A 27,398-nucleotide genomic window follows, 5' to 3' on the forward strand; every position below is an offset into this window, starting at 1 on the left:
TAAAGGTTACAGAATGATGACAGCTCATCAACAAGCCAATGTTGGATTCCTTCAATAAATTCTTATTTTCACACTCCTCCAGTCTCTCTATTACCTCCCACTTCTGAATGAAAGCACAACAGGCTGGTGTTGTTCTCCACATCCTGCTGCTGCACATCTAACCCATGGCGTTAGGTGGTATAAATGTTTTGAGATAAAACCAGGCAGAAAGATACAGTGTGTCTGCACTACAGCAGATCTTCAAAGTAACTGAATGAACTGAAGGACCTTGGCGATAGGTGGCGCAAGACAAAGAGAATCAGAAATTGTATGTATAAAATGCAGAGCACACCAGTTATTAAAAGGCCATATAGTAAAGCTGTTACTGTACCACACAGAAAAAACACCCCTGCAGTGTACACTGACATGAATGCTTTTGGTGGTGGTGAAACTGGAAGTATTCCATATATGGATTGCAACCTGATCTCAGGCAATGCAAAGTAAAGAAAACGTTCGACATCAGTAAATTCCACTATAACATAGTTAGAAATACTATTGATGTACTGAAGGTCTCAAGTATGCTTATCTAACAGGGCTCTTTTCAAAATGAGACCAGAATATGATGGGTCCTTAAGGCCAATGTTGAAAATGTGAACATGCTGAGATTTTGCTATTTGACTCTAATCCATATGGAAAGGAGCTGGCTGCAACAGCAGAGGTTTTGGGCGTTTCCCCCTCTCAATATATTATACTTCAAAATCTCAGAAACCTGAAGGAAACATACAGTAGGTTTCACTTTTTAACAGCGTATCACTGAAATGAACGTTTTAAATGTTAGTAAGCAACAGTAATGTCTGCCAGACTTGTTTACTCTGAAAACTCAGTGGCAGTAGTCAGAACCATTGTCCTCTCTTGAACTGGTGGCTGACATGATCATAGGAAACGTAGCTTTAAGGAAGCGTATAAGGTGTCTGACATGAGCTGCAGAAAAAGGAAGAAACGGAAGCAAAACAAATCATATTCAACATGCAGACTGTGGCACAAAGGAAGAAATACATTTTATTGTACACCTGAGTGCTGGGACATGGATTGGAATTGCAATGGTGTAGGCAACACTGGAACATAATGAATGGAGCACAGGACTGCAGTTACAACTTGTGACAAACAAATCCGTCTCTGCCTCAACAGAAATTACTTAACCTCTGGCTCACAACTGACAATAGTAATCTGCTCTAGGCATTTGTCAAAATGATATTCATGATGATAAAGCACTAAATGATTTATGAAATCCATAAAAGGCACGGCAACTAAAATGTCCTTGAAACTTGACACAAGACATGACGACACATTAGATATCTACTCACATAAATAATAAATATGATGTATTAATGAATGTAGGGTGTAGAGAAACTGCAGTGCAAAGTATTTTTCCTTTAAAAAAGGCTCTATGACAAGTGCAAGTGCAATGAATTCTGCTAAAAAGAATACAATTTAGGATCAAGACTAATATATAATCTCCAAGACTAAACAGCAAATTGCTATGCTAATACAAGCATTCTTTGCTTATGAATATGCTAACTTCAAAATAAATACGCATGAGTAAAAGATTATCTTACAATAAGTATTTTTTTGTTGCTTAAAAAGACTGGGTGCTAGCACCACTGCAGTATTTGGAAGCTGTATCAATGAGTTACATGATCCTTAGAACTGCTTACAACATTGTTTTCTGCAATCTCGCAAATTCCCATTTAATATCAGTAAAGATCTTTACATATTATCTACTAATCACAGCAATTCATATCTGTACTTAATGTAACTGCAACGGCAATCCTGCTCTGATTAAGAGTGATGACGCACAATGTCTGACAACCATGTCGTCTCACATTGTTCTGTTGCCCTCTACAGCATGAAAGTGCACACCACAGCTTCACAGAGCTCACTGTTGCCACCCTGTGGATATGTCTTCATTTCGTCATTTTGAACTTACAGGATTTATTCTGGAGGCTCTGCAATTAAATTAATTAAAACACACCAAAACATCAAAGACGTCTAAAGGAGAGACATTTTCCTGAACCCAAGTTAATTCACCAAAGAAAACCATAAAAAGCCAACTAATTTCAGAACTCAAAAACAACAGAATAAACTGCCTTTTCTCCCATGCTGTCAGAAGCTAAGCAAGGTACGCCCTGGACAACAAAAGGGAGAGCTCTAAATAAAACTGGGTTTAAACAAGGTTAGACGGTAAGTGATGTTGGTAGACTAGTAGATAGCACTATTCTCACTAAACCAATTTCCAATCCAATACCCTAAGATGGTAACAGGGACACTGTGCTTTAGGAGGTGTCATCCTTCTGAAAAATTAAATTAAAGTCATGACTACATAGTCTCTAAAGATCCCATGTCACTGTTCATTAGAGTGTTACCTCTGCACAACCTGGTCTGCCTATAGCTCTTTATTTCAATTGGTAAAGCTATTTCACACTTCTCTACCTTATCTGCTCTACAGTGGGGCTGCTGGCATTAATGCTGGTGCTACCTTTGGGATGAAAAGCATTATACACACGCGTGCAATTATTATAACTGAAATTAAAGATCTGAAATGTTAGATTCTGGTTTTAATGATATTTGATGTTTTACATTATTTATGTCTGTTTTACAAAGGGCACCAAAATTACAACCCAGAAAGTTTGCCTGCTTTTCTCCACAATCATTGATGTGCCTCTATTTCTCTGTATATTTTAGCTATACGAGTTCCTTCTTGGAAGTATGTCACAGACCAGTAACAGCATTCCACAGACTCATAAACTATCTGATATGCGCCTAAAAACCTCTATTAGCTTATTTTAAATAGCCCAGTGGCTTAGTGAATCTAAATTTATAGTTATTCTGCAGCATGAAAAATCCCTACCATAACAGTCAATAAAATTACATTAGCTGACCTCAAACCATGCAAGAATTAATCAGCACTTATAGAGTCAGAGGGGAAATGAAGAACTCTCCTGATATTGCCACATTTGAACACGGGTTACTGGCTATTCCCAAGAGAAGAGACCAAAACACAAAGAGATGCAAATACACAGAATACTGTAGACCACTTGGCAAAATGAGTTGAAATTTTATACTATTATGCAGTCAAATTCAATTTTGCAAATAAACCATTGCCAAAGCGAAGAAAAAACATGGGGTTTTGAGGTTCTAAAAGGCCCTCAAGACAGATAAATGCCTTTTGTTCACTACTAAAGTCAGCTTCAAGTTCATTTTTTTCAAATGAAAACAACACAATTTCAAGAACAGCCTCCGTGTTTGAGAAGACACAGACGTACTGTAAAGACAATAACCCCCATGCCAGTTCTCGGAAAAAAAAACAACCACCGCTCTGATGCAATGAAATGATTTTCCTCCAAGGTCTCCAGACCCACATTTTCTTGTATTTTCATGGCACTGCTGTATCATGGTTTGTATTAAGAGGCGGCACAGTGGCGCAGTGGTGAGCATTGCTGCCTCGCAGGGTTGAGCCCTGGGTTCAATTCCTTGTTCACATGACTTTCCTACTGGTCCTCTGGTTTCCTCCACCAGTCCAAAGACATGCTAGAAAGCTAACTGGCTTCTGCAAAATTGGCCCTGGTGTGAGTGTGCGTGATTGTGTCCTGCAATGGACTGGCATCCTGTCTGGAGTGCATCGCTGGATAAAGCAGTTCATAAAAAAGGATGGATTTGTAATTACTGTAATTCCTCATATAACGCAAACCCAGACAGTGATTTTCTCAATAAAACGATTATTTAGGTAACACTTTTCACATAAAGTGGCCATCCAAAAATAGCATGCCAAAAATTGCAACTACTTTACAGAGATGGTATAAATGATAGATGAACACAAGAAGTACTGTAATCCTTCTCAGGCCACTGGTGCCAGACCATAGTTATTTGTGGGAATCTTTTTTTTTTTCAAGTTTAAAAAAATATTACCTCTTAGCATGAGGGGAAAGCATGTGCAAAGAGATACTGCCCACACTTTGAACATTAGTCTGTTTTGTTTATGATTCACTCACAAGCCAAGAAAAGTAAAGAAAGGTGCAAAACCAGTGAGTGCTAAGAAGGAGAGATGTACACAATCCATTCGAAGATAAGCTAGGGCAGAAGTTTAGACAAGTTGTCTCAAAGTAGTTTGGTGCCATGTATGGCTTAAGTGTGTTTGCAAGTTCAGGGGGTTCAAGAGAATTGATGCTACAGGTGAGAAAAAAACCCCCCGTGAATTTTAGCCCATGAGACATTTCTACTTCCACACAGGTTTTCACAAACGTAGCCACAGCTTTATTCAAGGAATTACTGCCCTATATTGTAATGTCTCATTTGAAGGTATTTATTTTGATACAGAATGCATGTGATAGAGTACATTTATAAAAGACGTGCCCTGCAAACTTTAACATCCTGGCACCCCTCTGCACAAGTTATCCATGGATCTCCCATAAATCCCTTAAATTATTCCCCAAAACTACGGCTCCCACTCTGGACTAAAATGAAGACTGGGCCAATCGTTTATTAAACCAGTCAGGCCATAAAACTACATGCCATTTTATACATTAAAAATAATTCACTACCGTAAAATATACTTTACTGTTATCTTTATGGAAACTCATATGTAAACGCTACTAGCACCCCAAGGAGCAAAAACAGACTAAAAATGATAAGAGACTACATGGCCTTTCATTTGTTGCCATAACCAAGAATGAAATAGAACTAATTTAGAGTTCTACACACTTAATTTCTACTAGCTGTAAGACTCAGGACTTAAACCAACTCCACCATCAGAATTCATTTGCATTACTTTTCATTCAGTCTAAAGAACTGACATCAATAGCAATGTATAAGATTTTAGGGGTCTTTAAAAAGGCTTAACTGTATTGCATAAATATCTGCTGCACAGCACTCTCCAGTATCCACATTTGGCAAAGCAAGCATTTCTTCTCCATCTATCAAATGTGCACACAGCACAAACCAGTACAGTAGTTCAATGATGGGTCACTCAGTGTTTGACGTATTATGACATTGGCATAGTGAACTAATATCTGAATATAATTTAGTTCAACAGTAGAAAAGCTCCAATTTAAGCATGCGATTCCTAATAGTTCCTGAGACATGTTTGTTTAGAAAAAGAGGGCTAACACTCTTTTTTTCAATTCGGAAAAACACAGTGCTGTAAAAAACCTGATAACTTTTTTAGCTAGTTTGATACAGTTACCAAAACATTTTCACAGAACATAAAAATCATATTGATATAGTTGCAAACCATACTTTTTGTGGTTTAAATACAGTAGATACTTAGAGTCTCAACAAACATTATTATTAGTGTCATATGGGTTATAAAACATTATTGACTGGATGCAAAACGATCAGAATACAACAAATGCACATATATACTTGGCACTAACTTTCTACATAAGGTACAAAACATTAGTGCGGCACTGAAATTGTGAACAAACTAGTAAACAGCAAGCAGTGAGTCTGCAACAGGCTTTGTCTCATTTTTAGTTTTTCAAAAATAAACAGGGATACTAAAGGAGATGTCTCATATTGCAAAATCCAAATTTCTACAAAATCATGATTATGTCTTACAAGGCTACAGATTCACTTTACATTTACAGTACATTTTAAGTTATACTTTCTGCTGTTTTTAGATGTAGTAGTCTGTTCTTTTCTACAGGGAAACAAAATAGTCTAAACAGTTGTGATCCCCTGCTACAATTGTAGGGTTTGATTTTTATCTGTTCTTTTTCCTGTACATTTTATTCCATCTTCTTTCGTGAATTTATAAATGACTAAGGAAGACTAGGAGGAGAGATTGGGAGCTTTGGCCAGGTCAAAAAGAAAAGTATGCAGAGGGTATGACTGTTTGGATGCAAAAATTATTTCTCAATGTACTCATCTCTCTACTTTTCTAGTTAGAATGCTCGCACATACTAAATGCCTGCTTTAAGTCAACTTACAACTTGTCTGATCTGCAGATAAAGTCAGCAGACCATTAGATGAAATAAATAGTACATCCATCACATTGAATTTGAAAAGGATAAGAAAAATAATGTTCTCTTCCAAATCCAAATGCTATCCTCCACTTTTATCAACAGCATTCCAATCTGTCATACTCTAGCAGCAGGAGCAAACTTTATCACCCTATAGAAATGTGCTGCTTTCTCAGATGGTACTACCCATCCATCCATCAGCAGTAGGCTGTTTATCCTTGAAAGGGTCATGTCAAATCAGAGTTTGTTCCAGAAGCATAGGGTTCATGATGCATGACTGCTCTTCCCACAGAAGGTACACCAGTTCACAACAGGGAAAGTGAAGTGACAAGACAAATCAGAATAGCTAAAGCTAACCTATTCAGCTTTATTTTTGGGAAGGGGGAATAGAACAGAGCACCTGTAAAGAAACTCACACGAACACAGGGACAGGATGCAAATCCCACATTGAGAAAAGCCTGAAACCCACCCCCAACCCAGAAGTATTAACTGCCATCCTGGAACCCCATGCCAAAACCACAAATTTAAAATCCTTTTTTCTAATGACGTGTCAAATGTTGTAGTACGATGCACAGCACGATACCTCTTAGCCTGTCTCAAAATGGTTGACATTTCCTTTGAAGTCTTGCTACTTACAGGACTCTACAGACAGAAATGTGACATATTTGAGAAACAGCTACAGTACGTGGAAATGAACTGGGTGAAACAAAACTCCTACAGGCGTTTAAGAGACAGGTTGGCAAAAATCAACTGCTCTGCCAACACAAGGGCAATGGGAGTTTTCAAGAAACCAAAACTCCACCCAAAAATAATTTTAAAAAATTGAATGTGGAAAAGGGTCTTAAACAGAAATGTTTTAAATACATATTTTAAAAAAACTACTAAAAGTAGTTTTAAGAGTTCAGAATGGTGTACCTAACAAGACCAGAAACCAAAACTAAATAGATTTTCGAAGTCCTGGTATCTGTATCCAAGAGATTATCTAAGCAAATTTTAAGATTACTACAGTACTGAGAAAAACGGTTTGTTTCACGCATGAATTCACCGCTGTTGCACATGGGGCAGAACTGTATCTTACGCTGTACACATCATAATATCACTTATTTGAAAGGTACAGAAGTTAAAAGAAGCTTGCATGACAGAAAAATATCAGGATTATTTTGAATGGAAAACCCTAGGAATTCTTCCACAACAAGTCAGAAATAAACTCTCAACTAAAGGAACAGAATGTTTTCAAATACTGTGGCAGGGTGTTGAAACTTCCTTTCTTCATTTCTGTAGGACACACCGTGAACCTTCATCTTTGACTTAAACATAGCTTAGCATTACGAGCTGAGCCCATTCTGGACGTTCTCATCAGTTAAAAGTAAACCTCAGTCTCCAACCACAATTCCCATGCATAAATGTAATCTTTAAAAAAGTTAAAATAGAACAAGTAAAATAAAGCAACTGACATTTATTGTTTCTATAGTCTATTTACAAAATTTTCAAGCACTTAACTTTTAAGATCTCTAATTGCCAAATTAGCTGCCTCTCATCACAAAACTATTTAAAAAGTGTGGGAATGAATGAGCAAGCCACTACTCAAACAAACCTGTTGTCCACATTTTATAAAGAACTAATGAAGAAGATGGACGTACAGCAGCATTTACTTGAGGCTGACTGGTTCTATGCTGCTGTAACCCAGGCACAACTCTGAAGCTTCACATGCTCAGCAACTGAGGGTGAAAGTTGGTCTCACCGTGTTGGCAAGCTCCAGGTAGTTTCCCCCCATGGGCGCATTCAGACTGCTCGCCTGCGACAGCAGTTTCTGCAGAACAGCCTGTTGCTCCAGCGTGCTGTTTCGATACTCGAGGAGCTTCTGGAAGGCTGGCTTTGGCTGCAGGTCTGGGCTTTGCAGATCCCGGGCGCCAGAGTCGTATTCCCAGCTCTCCCTGGCCCCGGACAAGGCACCTGCACAAACACAAACATCCCAGAACCAGATAAGCCAACCTGCCCTCAAGGAATCTTACCCAGAACTTTGAGCCGTGAAATCTACCAAAATGCAAAAGCAAATTTTGGAGTAAAAGAGGATGAAACATGAACAATGCACATTGTTCAATGTGTATTATTCAAAGAAGCCATCGAAAACGATGTTCGATTTTATTCTTCAATGTCACATACAGCTCAGCTGCCTCCCTTGCTTGCCAAATTCTGTAAAAAAGGCTGTCTTGGCAAAGAACAAGCTCCTAAAAATTGCCCTAGACACACTGAAATACTATACACCTGAAAGCTTAAGCTGTAATTCTGTTGACGTCAGTAAAAAAGTTTTTAAAAATCTAAGGTTTATGCTGCTAATATAAAGTATCTTTGTATAAATATGCTAGATGAAAGTATCTCTCTGGAAACAGAGCTTTAGACATTTAGAAAATATTCCATATAAAGATTTATGTGGAATTTCTTTATTTTAAATTAACCACACTGACCAAATAAAAAAAATAATACTGTTTATTTGTACCTCTCAAGTGACAGTGCTCAGTGCTGGAGTCCATTCCAGCAGGCTTGCCTATAAGCATCAAATGAGGTAGCAGCTTTAAAACATCATCAGCTAAGCACTATGCTTACAATTTATAGTGATAACTAAATCCAAATGACGTAATATTTGTCATATGGTGCTAGCTTGTTATAACACAGGAAGTTGGGGTTCGTAACAGGGTTTACCAAACAAGCGAAATGACTGGAAGCCTTCTTATGCTTTTGTAATTGTGTGATTCTCGTTTTGAATTATTGGAATTTTTCTTCTTGGAGTGATTTACAACATCCGCAAGCCAAATTCACAGATTATATGTAATACAAACCAACAGTAGACTAAATAAAAGTACATCTTACACAACTTCTGCACTTACTGTTAAATGATATATTTCTTTATGTGGTAAACTACAAATAAAACTCATATTGGTTTATAACTTTAGTTCATTAATTGTATTTAGAAAATACAGTGCAAGTATCTGGTCTTCATAAGAACTACTATGTTCCAGTTTAATACAAATGTCAAACCAATAAAACAAAACTTGTGTTTTTCCATTTACAGGGAATACATTGCACTACTTTAAAAAATGTTCTGCAAACTATTCTGACGTTTCACAAGATGCAGACTGTATTTTGTCAAATACTGAATTCCACTTTAAAAATTCTTCTTAAAGTATCAGAGCCACCGGTTTCAAAATCAAGCTGGTCCTGTGTTTGTTTTATATTCCCGTTCCTGTGCTCACAGCTTGGTACAAGACTTGGATTCTCTATACATTTACCCACAGAAATCAAGTGAATAAAACAAAGTTATTGTCTCTAGCAGAATACTTTGTTTTCCCTGGAACATCCTACTTTAGAGTCAGTCTTACCAGGAAAATGTATTACTTTGTCTTTAAGTCATTCACAGTGTAGATCCTACCATTTGTATCTTTCGAACACTATTTTTCACACTTTTACACCACACACAGTTTCTTCCTGGAATAATAACAGAGAAAAATAAAGCAAGAGAAGCAACAGAGGCCACCTGTCTGAGCTGAAAGTTCCAGGTAAGTAGTGTGTGCGAAACTGAAACCAAGACCTTACTGTTTTATTACCAAGTCCACCCCATAACAGGACACATTATAAAAATGTACAATCTTAAAGCAAACTCCTGAAAATTGATTTATTATGTCAAATAACAGGCGATGGATAAGATGCAAAGAAGCCAGCCTTCCTGGAATCTGTTCAGTTAAACATGATAAGCCCAGTTGTTCAAGTAGGTAGCTGCGTCAGCATGCATAGGCTGCAAAGGAAGAAGTAAAGGTTTATTCTCTGCTGAAAAGAGAAGAAAAGAAACACAATGTTTTGGCTTTAGAGCCTTCTTCTACACTCTTTCTTTTTCGCATAGAATATACCTTTACTTGTTCCTTATAATTAACTTTGTTCAGTACAGTTGTTGTTTATAAAAGAAATCACATCAGCTATCAAGCCATTACGCACAATACATATTCATACCACTAGTGAATAATCTGTGTGCAATAATCTCTTACAGGAAAGTTCAAGAAGAACAATAAGTACTAAGATGTTAGAGCCAACAAAAACAAACACTAGTACAAAAAATGTGATTGCTGAATGCCATACCAATCACCAAAGCATTCACAACACAAACAAAAAGTCAGGCTTTCTACTTTTGCCTTATTTCAGGAAACAAAAAACTTCAACAGGTCATCAGACAGCACTCAAGCAACAAAAGTAATGGGGTTACTTAAGAATGAAAAGTCTGGCTTCTGAGACTTTTGTGAGATGCATTCTTTAAACTGACAAGCACTATATGGTCAGTTGTCCTCATCAACATTACACTTCCTGCATTTGTAAAATAAATTTTGCAACTGGCTGTATGTTTTCTCGTTAAAGTGCTGAACTCAGCTGATTACGTGAACGAATGATAAAACAAGTCAGCATTAGTGGGAGATCAGAATTGTACAACAGTGGAGGTCCTCCAGTCTTCACAACAATTAAGCCACTAGTAGACCTCAATCACCAGCCTCTTGAAGAGAAACAGTTGTAGTTTCAAGCTTACAGAGATACACTTTCAGAAAAGATTTTTACCATATTTTTTTGATAAAACCATTCAAGCGCCCTTCCATTACAGATGATTAAACAGTCAAAAAAGAAAAACAAATGGGGCAGTTACTAAAGTATGCCCTGTAATATGGTTTTCGTAATATGTTTAAAAAGACGGTATAAAAATGCAGGATTTATTTTTAGCATCATCTTAAATTGGTGATTGATAAATGTGACCCACAAAATTATTATGGAAAAGAGGAACACGAGACCCTACTTCTCTGTATAACCGACCCCCATCTTAGTGTATGTGCTTCCCTTTAGAAAAAGGGAATGACAACTATTCAAAAGGTTCAAACATTTGTGCCTAGAGATATAAAGGTGCAGGAGTAGAAGTGATCTATAGCAACAATGTGACTATTCAAAGTCAGCTGTAATACTCCAAAAATTTCCTACCTAACTCAAACAGCTGTAAAGCAAACTCAATGAATGGACTCATTTACAAGCCACATGTTTAAAGGATATGAGAGAAAGCTGAAATCCTTATATTAGGCAATACGTAGGCAGTGATGACTAACTTAGTCTTTCGTGGACTTGTTCTGCTATAATTGATCATTTTTAAACTAAGGGAAACAATCTGTACAGCATTAAGTAAAGTTACTTAAATTACAACAAATAAATTCAATACCAGGGATAGTGGATAAATATGTCTCCAGTGCAACTGGCAGAACTACAGACCAGTTTCAGGAAATCTAATAAATATTTCTACAGACTGAGAGATGAGAAACAGATTACATTGGCTATACAGTAAATACTGTGAAAGCATTCATCAATCTCAGGATGTTGGTGTGGTTGGTAAGTTTAGACAAAGAAAAGTTCTTAAAAAAAAGTATCACCCATCAAAATTTAGCTTCACAAAATAAAGTTTTCTCTCTTCTACCTCAGTGACTTTTTCGGGGCTGTAAAGGTTATAAATAACTCCCAAATGTGGCAATTATTAAAATCAAACCTCTCAGCTGTCAGTAAAGCTTTTGAAAAGTAGCTAATCTGAATTTTGCCTTCAGGCTGTGATTTTCTTTTCTCCTTCTTACAGACAACCTGGCTGTCATCCTCCTGAAGATAACAATCTACCTCTTGGTAACATTAGTCATACAGAAGCCTTTAAGGTGCACATATTACATAAGATACACTTTTCCAATACTCAGCACCTACTTGTGCGAGACAAAAACTCAGCTTTACACAGACTATCCTCTTCTCTGAAGAGTGCAGCATACAGGAAAGAAGATAGAAGTTAATACACCAAGCAGATATGGAACTGCGTACGAGAGCCGTTAATTCTGAGACATTTCAACATTACATACAAGGAAAACAATAAAAAGATAACAAAAACAAAATCAGAAGGCATATGCTACTCCCAGCTCTTACTTAGATGAAGGGGGATGACAAATATTAACAGCATTCTGTTGTTCTATTGGGTAATAGTTCTTTTCCAAATGGTAGTCCACAAAAACTTGAAAATAAAATTTCTTACACCTGAAAAACCCCAATTCCAAACCCAAGAGTAGCCGAGATGGGAGAATGTGTTAATGGCGTAACAATATGTCAGTCACTTCATAAAGGGGTCTTGTATGGAAGTAAAAAAAAAAAACCCACATGGACTTTGCAACAAAGGTGAGAGTGATACTGAAATACTGTGGTATACGATTCTGTGGACGGACAGGACAAAACTGGAATGTTTTAGATCAAAATGCAAAGTGTCTGATGTAAACCCAGCATAATGCATCACTCAAATGCACCACCGCTCCTGCCAGGCATGGTGGTGGCAGCATAACGCTATAGTTCTCTTCTCATCGGCAGGACCTGGGAAGCTTGACAAGACTGAAACTGGTGGGGACGTTGCTGGGTACAGCTCCAAGGTACTGACAAATCTTACTGGCAAGCCTGCTTCAGACTTGGAGCTGGGACAAAAAGTCACATTTCCAAGTACAAGTCCAAAGCTACACTGGAGGGGCTCAAGAATAAAAATGGTGAATGTCTTTGAATGGCTCTGTCAAAAGTCCTGATGGCAATCCTACTGGGAAACACTGGAAAGACTTGAAAGCTGCTGGTGACAATCCTCAAGCAACTTCAGAAAACTTGAGCAAATCTAAGAATGGGCAAAAACTGCACCAAATCAGAATGCACAGCTAGAAGAGACTTACCCAAAAAGACAGCTAGTCAACTGGAGTTCACAGATCTGAATAACTACGCAATCAACATACTTTACACTGACATTTACTGTAACATATCCTTAGCCATCTTCAATCTGAGCATTCAGGGTCTGAATAAAATATTAAGTTTACTAAACTCTGTATGCCTCAGTGTATGCTTCATTTAGCAATTTCAGAAAATGAGAAACCATAGGAAGGGTATGAATACCCTAGGTACAGTATGTTTTGCTAAGCACTGTATATGTATATTTTCTTTATCCTGAAGGTCTGTTAAATGTTAACTTGATTTGTTTATTGAAAACAATACACATTAAAAAAAAAGCTGTTTGAACTAAGTGCAAATGGACATGTTTTAATTTTCAAGAACAGAGCATATGCTCCAGTATAGAGAGAGAACTCGTGTTTCACGTTTCAAAGACTTTACTTATCTTCGGAAGATATAAAAACACAAATGAAAGTAAAGAATAAAAAGCATATTGTAAATATACTAGTCATGATAGACTGCTCTTGTGACATGCAAACTCTATCCTCCTCTTTTTGTTGGTCTTGTTGATTCTAACAATATCCTCATTATTTGAAGCCATCAAAACAGAACAAAGCTACAGTATATTTCCCAGACTCTTTCCAAATTTTGAATTAATAAATCACTGCTTTTCTTTGAGCAGGCTTTGTCATTACATTAGAAAAAGAAAACGGAAGAGAAAAGATCATATTGAAACTGCTATCTCAAAGTTATGAGTTATTCTTAGGGGTTGGTATCCAAAAAGTTATGCATGTTGGTTTGATCTCTTCAACTCAGTTCCAAAAAAAAGTTCAACTGTCATGCACGACTTTCTAACAACTTTGATCTCTACTTTTTTTAGAAGAAACTGACAGTATTCCATTACAGCTACAGCGTGTGACTCACTTGCTCTACTTTAACTTTTATATTGAACTCAAAATAAAATTCAAGTGGCAAGAAATTTTTAATGCTCTACCTACCTTAAACCCTGCACTCATGATGATTTTGTACCTGTGGTGTCTTACAATGAGGAGAGGTTAAAGTGGCTGATTTACATTGGTGAATTCAGATATGTCATATAATAACCATATTTGACAGAAATATGTGGTTTGATAACCCTAACATCTCTTCTTTTCTTACTTATACAGTAAACCCTTGGTTTAACAGCTTTCGAATTTGGCAGACAAAATCTGATAAAAAGAATAAAAAAAGGATATTTATGATACAAAAAAGGCCAAATTTCTTCGACTGTGTTGATTACAATTGTTAAAAAAATAAACCAAAAGTCCAGAAAGAACATATACTAATTGAAAAAAGAAACGCAACACCTCCTCCTCCACACTCTGGCCCTCCCGTCTGCGTGGAACAGGCTGAAGAGTGACTCATCCGTGAAGAGGACCTGATGCCACTGCCGACGAGTCCATCGCTCCCTCTGTCTGGCCCATGCCAGTCGGGTGTGAGCAGAGGGCCTCTGACAGGTCGCCTTGCTCTAAGGCCAGCAGCATGGAACGCCTCAATGTCCTGTCACTGATGCGGGCATTGTGTCTGCCGGAAGTTTCAGCAGCAGTACGGGTGGCAGATCTGAAACGATCTCTCAGATGGACCAGTCTGATGGGTTGGTTCTGCTCTGGTGTGGTCACTCAAAGGCGAACAGATCTTGGACAGTCATCTGTCCTGCCAGTCTGCTGAAACTTTCTCTGCAGTCAGGACAGTGGAGCGGCTTACTCCATAGTGTCTGGCAACACTGACACATGACATGCCTGCCTGTAGCATGCCAACAGCCCTCTCCCTTGCTTCTGCTGACATTCGACAAAGAAAACTGACTAACTGACTAATACAGCTGTATTGCTGGTCAGAGGTGTTAAAACAAATTGACAACTTTTTGTGAAAAGACAATCTATAACTACATTATTCTCCTTCCAGAAAATATTGTGTTTCTTTTTTCCCATCAGTATATATATATTGCTCATAATTGTGTGTTTTGGGGCTGAAAAAAACATTTGTGATTTAACATTCGACAGTAATGGATGTCCTTTTGTTAAACTGAGGGTTTACTGTACTTATACAAGAATATCAGATAGATGATATGTTGAATATGACATTTCAGACATTTTGGTCAAACTCACTACAGGATCCTAAGTATGGCAGTCCTTAATGAAAGGTTTAATTTAAAAGATCCATGTTTACTGCATGAAAGATATCAGGTAAAATCAAACATGAAAAAAACATACAAAACATATCCTTCTAGCAGCTAAAACAAATATGAAAGCTTTGTACAACCTGAAAACAGTCACGTCACATTTAAACTTTAGAAACAATGGTGCTGCATTTTGTCATGTTTCTGCACTCACCCAGACTGTTGTCGCTGCTAGTTGGCCAAGACGCAATGCGATCCCTTAAGTTCTTCTTCTTGCAGGAGTCGTCCGATTTCACCGACAGCTCTCCTTCCTCCTTTCTGATCTCGCTCACAAGCTGCATGCGACAGCGCGTGAAATCCTCAAAGGAGATCTTTCCCCGTTCGTCGGCTCCAAGTTGGTGCATGATCTCAGCCACAGAGTCTTCCATGTTGAGCTGCCGGCAAACCATCAGCAAGTCATTCCTGAAAAGGGGCAGGAAGACCACATTGCTGTGTTAGATGACAATTACTGGGAGATGGGCTGTACGTATGAAATCACACAGTACCGCTGCCATGCTGTCGTACCGCTGCAAATGAACTCACCCAAAATATTTACAACCATAAGCAGTAACCCCCAGTTTGGAGAAGCGGAATTGTTCTGTTTAATAAATGAAATGAAAAATCTTATTTCCTCTGTGCAAATCACACCAATTACTAGACTTATTAATTTCAAACTGAATCAAGATATATAAAATACAATTGAGCAACAACTAATCAAAATATTAATATAAAAGGTGATTTCATTTAACTGACTGGTATACTGTACTGCATTTTCTTTGCACACTGGAATAAAACCAATACAAAATTAAACCTTTTTTCATTTTTTCCCCCGCTGGTCAACCAACTTTTTTTAATAATAATAAAATACATATGCTCATAGGTCTCGAGAACACAACTGTTCGTAAAACATGTCTTCATTTAACATATCAGTTATACCAGATAGTAATGATAAGGACATTCTATGGTTATGCATCAATGCTTTTGGCCAGAAAAGGACTTGCTTTATATGGACAAATGCAATGCATAGAAATGCATGGTCATTTCACAGGTAATTAAGAGCACAAATATTAGAACGGTTATCGATTTAAAGCTCATTAAAATACACTACATTGATACATGTACATATTTATTGTGAGAGCCATTAAAATGCAAGGGAAATTCCGAAAATTATCCAGATCTGACCTATATTCTCAACCAGGCAAGGCACACCATAGTCCCTGTCCAACACAGGATTTCCTGCCTCACGAAACAAGGTGCTCCATTTCATTTCTGTAACACGGCGCAGGCGTTTTGCAGAACAGGCTATCTGTCCCTTCAGTTCCTGCTGCTCCCGATTATTTCTTTTGTAGGAAGTGAAAATTGGTAGTTTAAATATGTCTTAACACGGGATTGCACGTCTTCAAGACAAACAGTAACTAACTGAATAAAAGAAGACACATTTACTAGATTTCTGTATAAATGAAAGTTATTCTACTTCTTATTACACATCAGTGTGTAGCAGGTTAAAAAGCCCTCTTCTGCTGAAATCCCAACAATAACACTGACTGATGTCAGCCTTTTGCCAAGTACAGGGCTCCTTAGATCTCTACAAAAAAATGTCAGGCCACATACTGTGCTGAAATACAAGCACCCATTATGAGAATACTTTAAGCACAGAGTGGTTTTAAGTAGGAACAGATGAGAAAGTGCTGTTGTGTTAATCATAACCTGAAAGAAGGAGGTATTTGCATCCAACAGAAAGGATTTGCTGGCCTTGATATTTAAATTCCTAAATGATTAAGTAATCAGGGGAGAGGTGTTTTGACATGATCCTCACAGAGAAGGGTTTCTTTGAACATACATTTATCACTGCTGCTGTGACATGCTACTGCTGTGTGTTTACAGCTTAACACATCCGACCCTGGGCACAATACAATGAATAGCTGAATCAGGCAAAAAGAATTTATGATGCCTTTTTACTCCTTCATTTCAGGAGGATACTTTAGTCACCCATCCACATGATAAGTAAACCACAAATCACAGAGAAAGATTCACAATCCCTTAAAGGAAGACAGCTGGACTGTTATCTTGCAGTGTACTCTTAATACTGGCACCCAGGACAGTAATCAGAGCTGCTTCGGCATTAATGTGAATTACAAACAATATTTATTTCAGTTCTACATTAGTGTTAGAAAAGTGCTAAGCAATTATGCCTGTGTCTGACACGTCTTTTATTGATTACAAGTGAGAAGTATGATGTTATGTTCTACTAATTATTCTTCACTAAATTCAGCCTATAGCATTTATAGGATCATTATACTCTACCGACAAATTACATTTGTATCACTTGACAAAATAATGGAAGTGAGTATATAAATGTATTGTAGTTATGAATAAAATCATAATCACTCTCCTGTAATTGTACAGTAAGTGCTTAAAATTATAGGTAAGTGTGCAGATGCATTATATTAAATTAAAGCTTTTTATAGTTTGTATCTTAAAACCCAAAGATGCATTAGTTGTGTTCTCAAAGGCTGTGGCATGTTATCAGCAGACAGGATTAATGAAGACCTTGACTGAATCGGTCTGGTACAAAACGGAGTCTAAAATGCTCTCAGCCAGCCATATTACTGCCTGAGATTTTGAGGCAACGGAGCATACGCTGCCTGCAGAACGTAGCCTACTCGCACTCTAAAGCACTGCACGGCACAACTGTAAAACGACACATTGCAATCAATCATTCCACACAGAGCAGGCTAAGAGAAGTCAACAGAAAACGCCCTGTATGTAGCAGTTTAAAACTGGTTCTGTTCCACCAGGATTGTACTTTACTGCTGGAAGCAGGGCCCACGTGTGGCTCCGGAGCCCATGTGTTTGCATTCCTCAAGTGCAATGTGAAAAGAACTGTGCCCATCTTCTGGAGGGTGTCACTAAAGGAGGACTCACAGTGCCACATTTAGAGGCAAAAGTCTATTGCATACCAAGGTACAAAAGGCCATAGTTTTCCATTTCCAGTAAGCATTTTGTATCATGAGGAATGCCTGTTGTTGATCAAAAATGTTTCTGAATGACGCATCTACCTAATGGCTATGTATCCAACATCTTTTTTTTCTACACTATCTGCGCATCTAAATATCAGAGTCTTTATGCTGAAAACAGAGGAAAAGTATGACATTAAAAAGGGAAGTGAAAGAAAGGGTATGGATTTACAACTGAATAAAATAATCTAAGATTTTTTCTCAAAACCGTAAGTTTACACAGACATGTATCCATGTCAAAATTACGAGTAAAAGATAGTTAATGTATAGTACAAAATAACTAAAGAACAGACATTCATAATCACAATCCTTCATCTTAATGGCCTGTAAAGATTTCTACTTGCTAATATACTGCAATGTCAAAGATAAAGAAAATGACCCATATTTTTTCTTTGTATTAGATCATACTCAATTTCTATGAAGCCATAATTCTTCAAGTTGACCTGAACAGAATATATAATGGAAAAAAATATTCTGAATTCTTTGATCTTTTTAAAAACAGATACAATCCGTCCTGTAGATGGCGCTCTCAGTAACCGATCATAAATTAGTATAAAAAAAGAGGACGACTACAGCACTGAAAGAGGAATCTGTCCGAAAGCCCATTCTTGGGGAAAAAAAAAACAACTGCAGCTACTCTGGAAAAAAATGAAATATTTATCCACATGTAGCATATAATAGGTTAAATCAGGGGAAAAGTGCCTATGTTTTCACACCATAATCTTGTTTGCATCTCAATAATACCTTGTAAAATTTGCTTTCTCTCCAGCTAATGCAAGTGGTAGCTCCAGTTCAGGAGGAATTATTATTCTCACAATGTGTTTTATCAACATTCTGACACAATCTTCACTTCAGGAAATAAACAGTAGGCAATTCTTTTCAGTAAGAATAGATGGAATTTCTTTAAAAATGTGGGCCAATAGCCAAAAAATATATTTCAGCTTGTTTTGGCACAATCTATTATTTAATTGGGAAAGGGACTTCCTTTAGTAATGGTATTTAAATGCACTCAAAGTAGTTGCTAGGCAGAAAAATGCTGTTAGAAGGTCAATGGCCGATTAAACACTCAAGTGAGATTACCATTTGAACCTTAATGCTGATCTCAGGACCTAGCAATCATCATGACAAGGTGCGAGATACTAAATAATGTGAATAATTTTTAAAAGAAAGATATTTAGCAAACCCAAAGCCATGAAGAACTGCTTCTGACTTTAAGGGTTTTCTGTGGCTTTCAGAAGTGACAGCTTGAAATGAAATTCCTCTAAACAACATATACATTATGCAATGGCACATATCACATGTGACTGACTAAAGAAAAAATCTTAATGCATGAGAAACAGGTTATTCCATAAATATGGAATTCAACTCCCTGCAGGTTAAATGTCAATCTCAGAATGACAAACTATAAAGATATGAAATTTAGGTATGGAAATTTTCCTTGTTTACTGAATAAATCACAGCAATAAACCTATCATTTGGGAAAGCAACCGAATGTGACTTGTGCAATCATTACACTGAAAGATGGTTTCACTGATGAAATCTTGTTATATTTTTCTCCTTTCCAGCATGGAAGAGTTACTTGTTTAAAAAATAATCTCTGTCTGTTATGCTAAACCAGTACTGCTTGACCTTTACACACTTTTAAAACAAAATACCACAAAACCAGTATGAAATCATTTTTGAAGATCTTGGCTGATGCCAGTTCGTGGCTGACATTGCTAATTCAATAAGTTAAAAGTATTTTAAGACCAGCTTCAGGCAATCTATGTTGAAGAGGTATCAGATCCACCTGACAGGTTTTCACTTGTGATTTTAATTTGACCTGAGTAACTATACTTAAGTCACCGAAAGACATACAGAAATTGAGACTGAGATAACACTGACAGTTTAACAATGTTAACTCTAGGAAACCAATAATAATAGATCATGTCTCAATTTCAAAAGGAATTACTGAACTCAAATTTTGTAGTAGAATATCTAACATTCCTAATGTTAGTAACATTAGAGTATTATCTAATATTGTTCTCTATTGGGGTGGCACAGTAGTGCAGTGCTTAGAATTGCTGCCTCACAGCGCTGGGGCCCTGGGTTCAACTCCAGTCTTGGACTGCTATCTGCTTGAGGTGTTCACATGGGTTTCCTCTGGATGCTCCGGTTTCCTCCCACAATCCAAAAACATACTGGTAGATCAATTGGCTGGGTCTGTCTGCCCTGCGATGGACTGGTGTCCCATCCAGGGTGTACCCTGCCTTGCACCTGCTGTAGTGGAGCCAGAGCCCATCCTGGCAAGCAATAATGTAATGTTTTCATAAACTCAAAATCTGCTACTGACACATGCTATTGCGCAAAAAATATATTTTTGTCGCCATCACAGGTCAATATTTGTCTGTACAAATAATTGAATTGCAGTGTTTTAATCATTTTTTCAATTTTCCTGAAAATATATGCTATTCCAATTACATTGATCAGTAAAATAAGAAAGCTAAAATGTTTTCTGTAGGTGGAATTCAACTTTTAAAATGAACGAACACTGAAAATATAAAAAATGAAACTGCACAAACCAACTTCACTGCAATCATAAGCCATTTTATATTTATTTTCTTGTTTTTATGAAAGAAGAAATATTGCCCCGAGGCGGCTTTTTTGCACCACATCAAATACAATGTTTTGGGGAAAATAATATTTCAAATATTATACTTAATGCTATAAAGCTGAACATTATTATTGCCACTGTAAAACACAAATTGCACAGAACACCAACCAGCAAGTACTGTATGTAATCTCACAGGAGAAGATAAAATACTTGTGGGTTTCCAATTATTGAGTAGTAGGCGTGTCTCCCTCTGGACAGAAACCAGGAGAAATGCAGTCTGTTATACAATAGTCACAAAAGTACCTTAAAAACAATTCCAGGAAACCACAAGCTTGTTCTTTTTTCATAAAGCTGTGAATATTCAAACTTCCATTAGATACAAAGTATAAGCATGCCTTTTAAATACAGATATGGTATTTGTGAATGGTATTCACTATGGACCAACCAGGACTCCAGCACAACTCCACAAGTAGTTTTCTTTTGTAAAATGTTTAAATATAGCAGAGGTTTTGTTCCACAGACCTTTCCAGGCAGTTTATCATTAAAAAGCTTTGACGGTCTACTGAGTCAAACATCAGCTGTGCTTTAAAAGCACATTTTTTCAAGACAGGCAAATGTGTATGTTGGATTGCATACCTTTGGTGTGTTGTTTAAGGAGTAGTTTCCACTAAGAAACATTTAATCAGGAACATAATCTGTCTGAGCCTCTGCTCCGAGTTCTATAGCTTGGTGCCTGAAGTCTCAAATCCAGGCTATGCCACAGACAACATGGCCAAGAGCTCCTCAAGGGCTACAAACAGCACAACACTTTGTCAGCTGCAGAACCTTAGGCTCAGTGCAGGGTGGAGGCGCCCAGCACAGGTCAGCTGGCTGCAAGTTTAAATTTCTTCTGCTGCACATAAGAAAATTGCTCCACTCTGGCTTGACAATGCATACTTCAGATGGTGCATGAAAACCTTCATCTCTCCCAGGAATGTTAAGTTAAACTGTCATTTGCTATTCCAAACTGGTTGGGATAGAAATGGAAAGAAATACTAGTGACCAAAAGAATAAAAAGATGCTTCTGTATTTGCTCCATCAGGCTTTCAAATACAGCCATTAAGTCAAGGTATAAAAATAAATATGATTTTTTTAAAGGATATTCTGCCAGCTGATCTCGGTTTAATAATTAAGTATAAAAGTATAAGAGTTAATGATCTCCTCGCCTTCTTTATAATTAAAGAGCCACTTCTTTGGGATGAAAAGAAATATGAAACGCAAGGAACTATAAAGAAGCTATAGTTAGTTTTGGTGACGGCACATACTGCAGTTTTGGGAAGATATCACCGAGAGTTGTAACCAGTATTCAAGTATCTGAAAACTTGCATGAACATTGCAGCCAGTTAAAAATATTATTGTAAAAATAAATGTGCTGATTTCCTGAGCTATAGCAGTTATCATCCAATGTACAGAGGCTTTCAAAAGTATTCATTCCCCTTGGACTTCTTCCTGTTTTATTTTGTAATAGTATGGAATCATAATGTATTTAATTGCTATGGATTTTTTGCTATTGATCAACACAAAACGCTTATGTCAACTGCAATCTGTAATCACCCAATCTAAGCTTTCTTTATAATTCCTTTCATTTCATACTGTTTTTTTCATCCCAAACAATCTCAAATGATTTTACATGTAGGAGGGAACCCCCTTCATCCAAACTGAAGTAAGCCTTCACCCGTGTAAGTCCAGCAGTATCTAAGCACCAGCAGGTACAGTACACTACAGAGCAGACCAGGCAGAAAACTGAAAAAGTGCTTTACTATTTGAAATAAGGGTAAAAATCTGGTAGAGATCTCCATGATATTCTACTGAATTAACACTTAATTGCTGAATAACAAGGCTCTGATTCTCAACGAACTTATTATTGACCAGAAATTGGATTGCTTTTATTTTAATGAAACATGGCACTTACCGATTGAACTATTTGCTACTGACAAAGACTGAGAATCTTGTAAACCAAGCCCACATGGTGTTTTAGCAGTGAACCATCTGAGATGCTTGTCTAAATACAGTTTTTGAGCAGAACACAATGTCTTTTGAGTGCCTGATTTTTAATATAAAATGATCTCAGTCTCTGGTGGTAGGTGGACTGGTCTTAAGGTAGGCAGATCCTCCTCTTTATCCAGTCTTATTTGGAATAAGGGGATATTTTCCTCCATCTATTTAATGTTAATTAATCATGTTAATTTTTCACAAGTAAATATATTGAGCATATAATAACAATATGCACACATTTTAAAGAATCTGTTTTACGAAATTATGTATACAACATAATTTTGATTAACTGATCAACGGCTACAGTATATGCGCACTAAGTCACCTCATTGGTGAAAGCAACAAAATACATTTATTTCAGCTGTGACTTTTAGTCACTTTTAGTTTGTTTAGGTTTTTTTTGCCAGTATCAGGTGAAAAAAAACTAGCATACAAAAATAAAAGTATTCAGATGCTGAATGACGATATAAGGTATATGGATTTATAACTGATCCTTTATAAGTTGTCGGAATACACTCATGTGACTGCTGAATAAGGACTAAATCACCTCATTAGTGAGAGTGTCGTTTGGGTACAGGTGATGAGGTGATTTTATGTGTTGAATGTCAAGTCTGTTGGTGAAAACTAAGGAAGAAAAACACTGAAAGAAACAAATATACATGGCTTATCGAGAAAACAATGCTATATATCGTCATAGATAGGCTTGCTAATAGTGGAACCAAGTCATCTTTAACACTGAATCAAGGTTTCCTGCAGTGTGGTGTAGATGTACAGAAATTTACACTAATCGTTAAGTACAACAGACCAATTGATGGGAAGTTCCAAGTGGGATGGTCTGGCTAGGCTTTCTAGATACTGTCTAGTCATTTAATAATACAATTTGTAGTGATTAATGGCAAACTGTCTACATAGTGCTACAAAGAGGTCCTAGAACCTCACAAATTGCACGCTGTGTAGGTTCATTCTGACGTAACATTCACGCAGATCAACTCATTTGCTCATGGTGGTTCTATAATAATGCTTTCGTTAGAGATGAGAATGTCACTCCCTCCACTGAACCATTGATTTTCTTGGCTGGCATCTAGGGCAAAGAGACTGCTGAAAAGGTACTTGATCATTTAATGCTATTCCAGAGGAAAGGGGCAGAGTTTTCAGAAGACTGCATCGCAACCTGGTGTAGAGCATGCATCTCAAATTTATAGCTTGTATGGCATCCAGAAGTGGCAACAAGTCCAGCTGGTAACTTTCATAATAGACTCCTTACTGATTACGAATGTTAATCGGCATTAGGAATTCACATATGTAATGATCGTTTTATAAAATGTCATTCACTAAGGACCCTCATCTCCTATAACCGTGATGACTATACCCACAAGCATTCGTTAGTTCCTCTTGGTTTCAGCTATTGATGCTACTAACATCAGTGAATTGATAACCAAAATCAGACCTCGTACCCACGTCTACACTATTCCTACACTCCTACTGAAAAAGATCTCTGTTCATTTGTTACTAATCTTATCGGTGAGCCCCTGAAATCTGGTACGTACCTGAATGTTTACAGTCTACTAATCTAATCTGGCTTAGACCCTCAGGTATCCAGAATCTACCATCGTATTTCCAATTTGCCACCTTCTCATAAAAAAAACTGGAACAGGCAGCTTAAGTTAAGGCAAAGCATAAGAAAAAGAAAGTACTCGTGTCTTTTAACTATTCTTCTCCTTCTGGACTTGATACTGTTAATCACTTTTTGCTTTTGGAGCACATGGGAAGAGGGCATTTAGGCATATGTATTATGTTATCCCTTGGTTTATGTTCTTTCCATTTCATTATTCACTTAGCGATGGATCTGTGCTGGGATATTGCATATTTTGGTATTTACAGAATACATGGTTCACCATCATGGACTTCACCGTTTCACTGTTATGCTGCTGACACTCGTTTACTTAAATATGACTGCTGTGGTCTGTGCTCTTTGCAGCCATCTGGTATTAAAATATGGATGCCCAGGCTATGCTCATAGATTCCTAGCATCAGAATCAGATTTAAAAAATGTTGGACTTCAGTATTGTGTATGATATTATGAAATCAATACTTGACAGAAAACAGAATACCAGGCTTTACTTTTGACCATATGTTATCATATGAAGCACATGTGATGTCCCAAGAATTTCTTTCTACATACATAACATTGCTCACTTTACAGTTTTGCTGTATCTGATACTAAAATATTCATCATCATCATCATCATCATCCTTTATTTAATCAAACTTATACAACTGAATGTATTGCTAGGAGTATTTGTTAATGTATTAAATAGGCTTCAACAGCATTCTGCACTTTGTCTTAACTAAAGCGTCTCTATACCAGCATATATCTCCAGTCCTACTTAAAGTTCTGGTGTTCTCCTTCTTGCATATAAGGCACTTAAAATACTGGTGCCAGGTTATCATAAAGCTTAAATGCCAAATCCATCAAGCCTCTTAAATGTACAGTAGCACCACATCTGAAGAACACACTGTCAAAACCCAAAAGACTGAGTGCTGACATTTATAAACCGTGCATAAAGACCTAAGTTTTTAAATAGAAAATGTATAATTTAGTTTTACTCTTTTTGTGGGTCAATTTACCGTTTTATTTCTGTTAAACTACTTTATTTTTTAACTACAGTAGAACGGATGTTGAAATTGCAGAGCTACAGCAAAGGCAGAATAATTGTAACACATTTCACTAGAAAAAGAGTGGCAAAATGGTGCTTACTTTTCTTCATCAGTTCTTTGTGTGATTAAACACCCCCAATATTGTCGATCATATTGTTATAAATGCAATATTGTGTACACATTTGGAAACTTTACACAAAATCACAATTTACACAATGCTAAAATAACTACAGACATCCCAATGTATGTTGGGATCAGGGACCAGAAAGTCACAACACATAAAGGGGAACTGTTCCCCATAAGAACAATGTAAATATGGAGATATCAGGACCGCAAGAGCATAAACCTTGCCTTATGACTTAAAGCTGGAGATTTTCTCCATAAGAATTAAGGTAGTAGAGTCAATTAGGGACCATAAATGCATAACCAGTGGGTTTTTCACTTGTAGCTAATCAAATACAACAATATGACACAATAAGTCCAGGTTAAAAAATAATGCAACTTATAGCAAAATAACATAAATATCCATAAGGAATAATGTAATTAGCTTGAGGTGTTCTCAGCATACAGTGCAGACACCAGTATATGCATTTAATGTACCTAAATCCTATAAAAAACAATAAAGGAAGTTATAGTGTAACCAGCTCCTTTTGAATTGTGATGTTGTCAAAACAATAAAAAGTTATTGTCTGCTACGGGCAGATTTCTTTTAGCCACACACTGCTCATGCATTTAAACTTAGCAATCAAATCTTCATCCACTGTTTGGATCAGTGACATATTACGTAGTGGTAAGAAGTAAGCTTTAACGATGGGGCATAATGACTCATGATCTAAGGCAAGTATAACCACACCATCTACAAGAGTGACTTTTAATATTAAATGTTGCGCTTCACAGATGTTTTTCATTTCCAGAACAAAATAATCCTCAAACCTCAAACGTTGATGTCTTTCGGCATCAAGTGTAGCAATTTTCTACATCAACTTCCCCAAATCATCAATAACGTGCAAAAAACCTACAGTATAGTGGTGCAACATTTAACGGGGGCTGCCTTACATTATTATATACGTTATACTGTAGTATAAGATCGCTTTATTAGCCATATACAATTTCTTGCATTATGAATTTGTCAATGATGTCCTGTACATTGGAGTCACCATATTTGTTAAATCAACTGGATCATATTTACCTCCTAATTGTGATAATCACTGCTCGTACCGGACAGAGAGAAGCATCCTAAGTCGGTGTGGTGAACCCAGGTGCGTATTAAAGGCACAATCCTCGTGAGCGGAGATGCTGTCACTCAGCTAACGAAGGCCTGGCCCAGCCAATATATTGATAGTAGCAAGATTCAGGCCAAAGTCAGAAGACGTTTGTAGCCAGCAGGGTAGTGAAAGTACACAAGGAAATTCAGAAGTGTAGCCAGGGCACACATATGGATCAAAATCAGAAAAACAACCAACCAGCAAAGAGAAAAATCCAAAGCAAAGTGAAAACATGAGCGAGATCCATAGCCAAGGGAAGACAAGAGCACAGGGGGAAGTCAGGAAAGTCGAGACTAGCCCAATGACTCGCTAAGTCAGAGAAAAGATGACTGGGAATCTTAAATATCCTGTGGAAACAAGGTAAGTACTGATTTAATAACAGCCGATTGGGGCTGATTAACCATCCATTCTTGTTGTCATGATGATAGACTGACAGGTGAAGCGGCAGGAATGTTGGTTGCCAGGAAACATCTTCTGGTATTCTTCCTAGAGCAAGAACGACAATCACAAGCAACAGACGTTTAGGCTCAAAAGGCGTCTGTGCAGAACACTTGCCAAGGAGCGAACCTCAGAGGAGTTATATATTCTAGAAATAGATAAATGTGTAATTTCTCAGAAAACCAGCTTTACACAAATAAAATACAAATCCCAGTGTCTCACTTAATGTGACTCTGAAAGTAACAAGAAGTGAGCTTCCAATGATTTTAATGATGGCATGCAAGCTTGCAAGATTACCGACACAAATCCTATGAAAGGCCAGTCAACTCTGCAAAAGCAGACATGGCTCATCTTTCATGATGAGAAGGGATGAGCTTTTGGCAGAAATTAAGATGCAAAAGGTAGAGGCAATAATAAGAGTTTTTAACAAAAACATTTTACATTTCTTAAGAGTCAATTT

At 37.2% G+C, this 27,398-nt stretch overlaps 1 protein-coding gene across 2 annotated transcripts in view; it reads right to left on the minus strand.

Moving 5' to 3' along the window:
- Positions 1-27,398, minus strand: part of mcc (MCC regulator of WNT signaling pathway) — a 210,921-nt gene that overhangs the window by 170,067 nt on the left and 13,456 nt on the right. The window contains exons 1-2 of one of the 2 annotated variants that reach the window (XM_088912106.1): positions 15,110-15,351; positions 7,738-7,949 (exon numbers count right to left, since the gene is read on the minus strand). In XM_088912106.1, the coding sequence (XP_088768232.1) occupies positions 7,738-7,949; positions 15,110-15,344 (447 nt within the window). In that variant the 5' untranslated portion in view covers positions 15,345-15,351. Of the gene's footprint in view, positions 1-7,737; positions 7,950-15,109; positions 15,358-27,398 lie in introns of those variants that run through there. The other variant, XM_088912111.1, reaches the window with a different exon arrangement.

The sequence above is a fragment of the Atractosteus spatula genome, chromosome 3 (assembly GCF_055471065.1).
Source record: "Atractosteus spatula isolate fAtrSpa1 chromosome 3, fAtrSpa1.hap1, whole genome shotgun sequence".
NCBI lineage: Eukaryota > Metazoa > Chordata > Actinopteri > Semionotiformes > Lepisosteidae > Atractosteus > Atractosteus spatula.